This window comes from Sinocyclocheilus anshuiensis, unplaced genomic scaffold, assembly GCF_001515605.1.
Source record: "Sinocyclocheilus anshuiensis isolate Anshui unplaced genomic scaffold, SAMN03320099.WGS_v1.1 scaffold1101, whole genome shotgun sequence".
Classification (NCBI taxonomy): domain Eukaryota; kingdom Metazoa; phylum Chordata; class Actinopteri; order Cypriniformes; family Cyprinidae; genus Sinocyclocheilus; species Sinocyclocheilus anshuiensis.
The window spans coordinates 324,717-327,013 of record NW_015558562.1 but is presented as its reverse complement, the minus strand read 5'-3'; the positions used below and the strand labels follow the sequence as shown (position 1 = coordinate 327,013).

General features: G+C 38.7%; 1 protein-coding gene across 1 annotated transcript in view; it reads right to left on the bottom strand.

The window, feature by feature from the left end:
• LOC107679439 (arf-GAP with Rho-GAP domain, ANK repeat and PH domain-containing protein 1-like) overlaps positions 1–2,297 on the bottom strand; it is a gene marked incomplete at its 3' end in the record, with an annotated part of 52,661 nt that overhangs the window by 39,944 nt on the left and 10,420 nt on the right. Inside the window, exon 2 of the mRNA XM_016474983.1 lies at positions 261–376. Within this exon, the coding sequence (XP_016330469.1) occupies positions 261–376 (116 nt within the window). The remainder of the gene's footprint in view (positions 1–260; positions 377–2,297) is intronic.

Here is a 2,297-nt window from a genome sequence, read left to right as displayed (position 1 = left end):
AGCAATCAAAACCAACAAAAGAGCAATAATATGCAAGTGCTATATTAGTATATTATTATAGTGTTATATTTCAAGTTCACAAAGAAACGTACAGTATTTTGTCCAAGCAATAATAAAAGGACACATTTAATTTATAATTTGTCTTAAATCTCATTTTGTTTAAAAAAAAATCGTGAATCAAATCGAATCGTGAGTTGAGTGACTCGTTACATCCCAATTTACCCCCAACACTGCTTGCGCGGAGCAGACGGTCTACTCACTGTTTGTGTTCGGCGGCGGTGGGACGTCTCTCCTTTGGCTCTCGTTCGGAGGTCTGATGATCCGAGGCGGGACGTCTGGGACTCGATCCGTGTCTGACGGATCATATACAGGAGCGCTGGAGGAGCAGACAGAGGAAGATTCATCATTACTCAGATCTGAGGACAGTCTGCTGAGCAGCCGACCGAACTTCTTCATGGTGAGGATTCGACGCTAGCGGCAGACAGAGAGAGATCAGGTTCGTGTCGCTGCACGCCTCTGAGTTCAGAAGCAGCTGACGCAACACGTTCAATGAGAGCAGATAGCGATCGGCCAACACACCTGTACTGATCTTCACACGAGTCACACAGACAGAATCCTTCCATTAAAGTCACATAAAAATCATAATAGACTTGACTTTATGTTTTTGCTAGATTTTTTGTTCATTTAATAACTTTATGTTAAAACTTCCTGTATATTACATCATACTACAAATCCATGTTTGCATAATAACTATAGGATTAACAACAACACAGTGTAAGCTGCTCCAGGAAGTAATTATTAAATACAAGTTGTGCGATGATTAATTAGGGTATTAAACATTATTTTCTACTCACATCACTGGTCAAAATTTTGGAACACGAAATATGACGTTTAATATTTTTGAAAGAAGTCTCTTTTGCTCATCAAAGCTGCATTTATTTGATAAAAAATTGTGAAATATATTTAAAATGTAAAATATCTGTTTTCTATGTGAATATCTGTTAAACTGTAATTTATTTCTGAGATCAAAGCTGAATTTTCAGCATCATTACTCCAGTCTTCAGTGTCACATGATCTTCAGAAATCATTCTAATATGCTGATTTGCTGCTCAAGAAACATTTCTGATTATTATCAGTGTTGAAAACAGTTGTGCTGCACAATATTTTTGTGGAGACTGTGATACATTTTGTTTTTAAGGATTCACAGATGAACAGAAAGTTCAAAAGAACAGCGTTTATTTGAAATAGAAATTTTTACAAACTTTTGAATGGTAATGCATCACAAATTTAACAAAAATATGTGACACTGAAGACTGGAGTAATGATGCTGAAAATTCAGCTTTGATCACAGAAATAAAGTACAGTTTAACAGATATTCACACAGTTATTTTAAATTATAATATTTCACAATTTTACTGTATGTTTGATCAAATAAAGAAGAGACTTCTTTCAAAAAAATAAAATAATTCAGCTGCTAGTATATTTGTCTGATAAACTTGTTCTAAATCATAAACACAACAGACAGCAAGTCTTACTGCAGCAGTAAAAATAAATTCTGCAGCGTGTTCTCACACAATAAACCCTGAGTAAATGCGAATAAAAGGTGGACTTGGCCACGTTTCGAAAGCTGTCTGACATTCACCCTACATTTACAGAGAATACAGGAATTCACAGGTTTATTTCAGAATCAACAGCGTTTGTTGAACATTTATCGGACTGGAAACACATTTCCTGATGTGTGTTAAAGATCAGGCTCATGTGGACGGTCAAACAATGCTGCTTCCTGAGTCCAGCGGAACAACATCGGTTTTACAAAACAAAACACCTGCTAAAGACTGAATTATGAATGAAGACTTCACTAAGCGCTTCAGCTCTGTAACTTCAGAAATACTGTTGCACTCTCGCAAAAGAAAAGATATCAGGATGAACAAACTTCCTGTTTGTTGCTGCCGTGTGTTTTGAGTTTGAGCTCCGTCAAGTTAATTCTATATCATCTATTTTTTATCTTAAAATCAATTTTATACACCCACCTCCGGTCTTCGAGATCTCCACCCGGAACCGCTTCGCTCCCCTCCGCGAGACAGAACGCGACGCTGTGATCGTCGGAGACTCCATCGTCCGGCACGTCCGTGCTACGATAGCTGAAGGTAAAGTGCACACTCACTGTTTCCCTGATGCTTGTGTACTCGATGTTTCTGCACAGATACCCGCGATCCTGAAGAGCGACGAGAGCCCCGGAGCGGTCGTGCTTCACGCCGGGGTTAACGACACCAAGCTGCGGCAGACGGAGACACTGA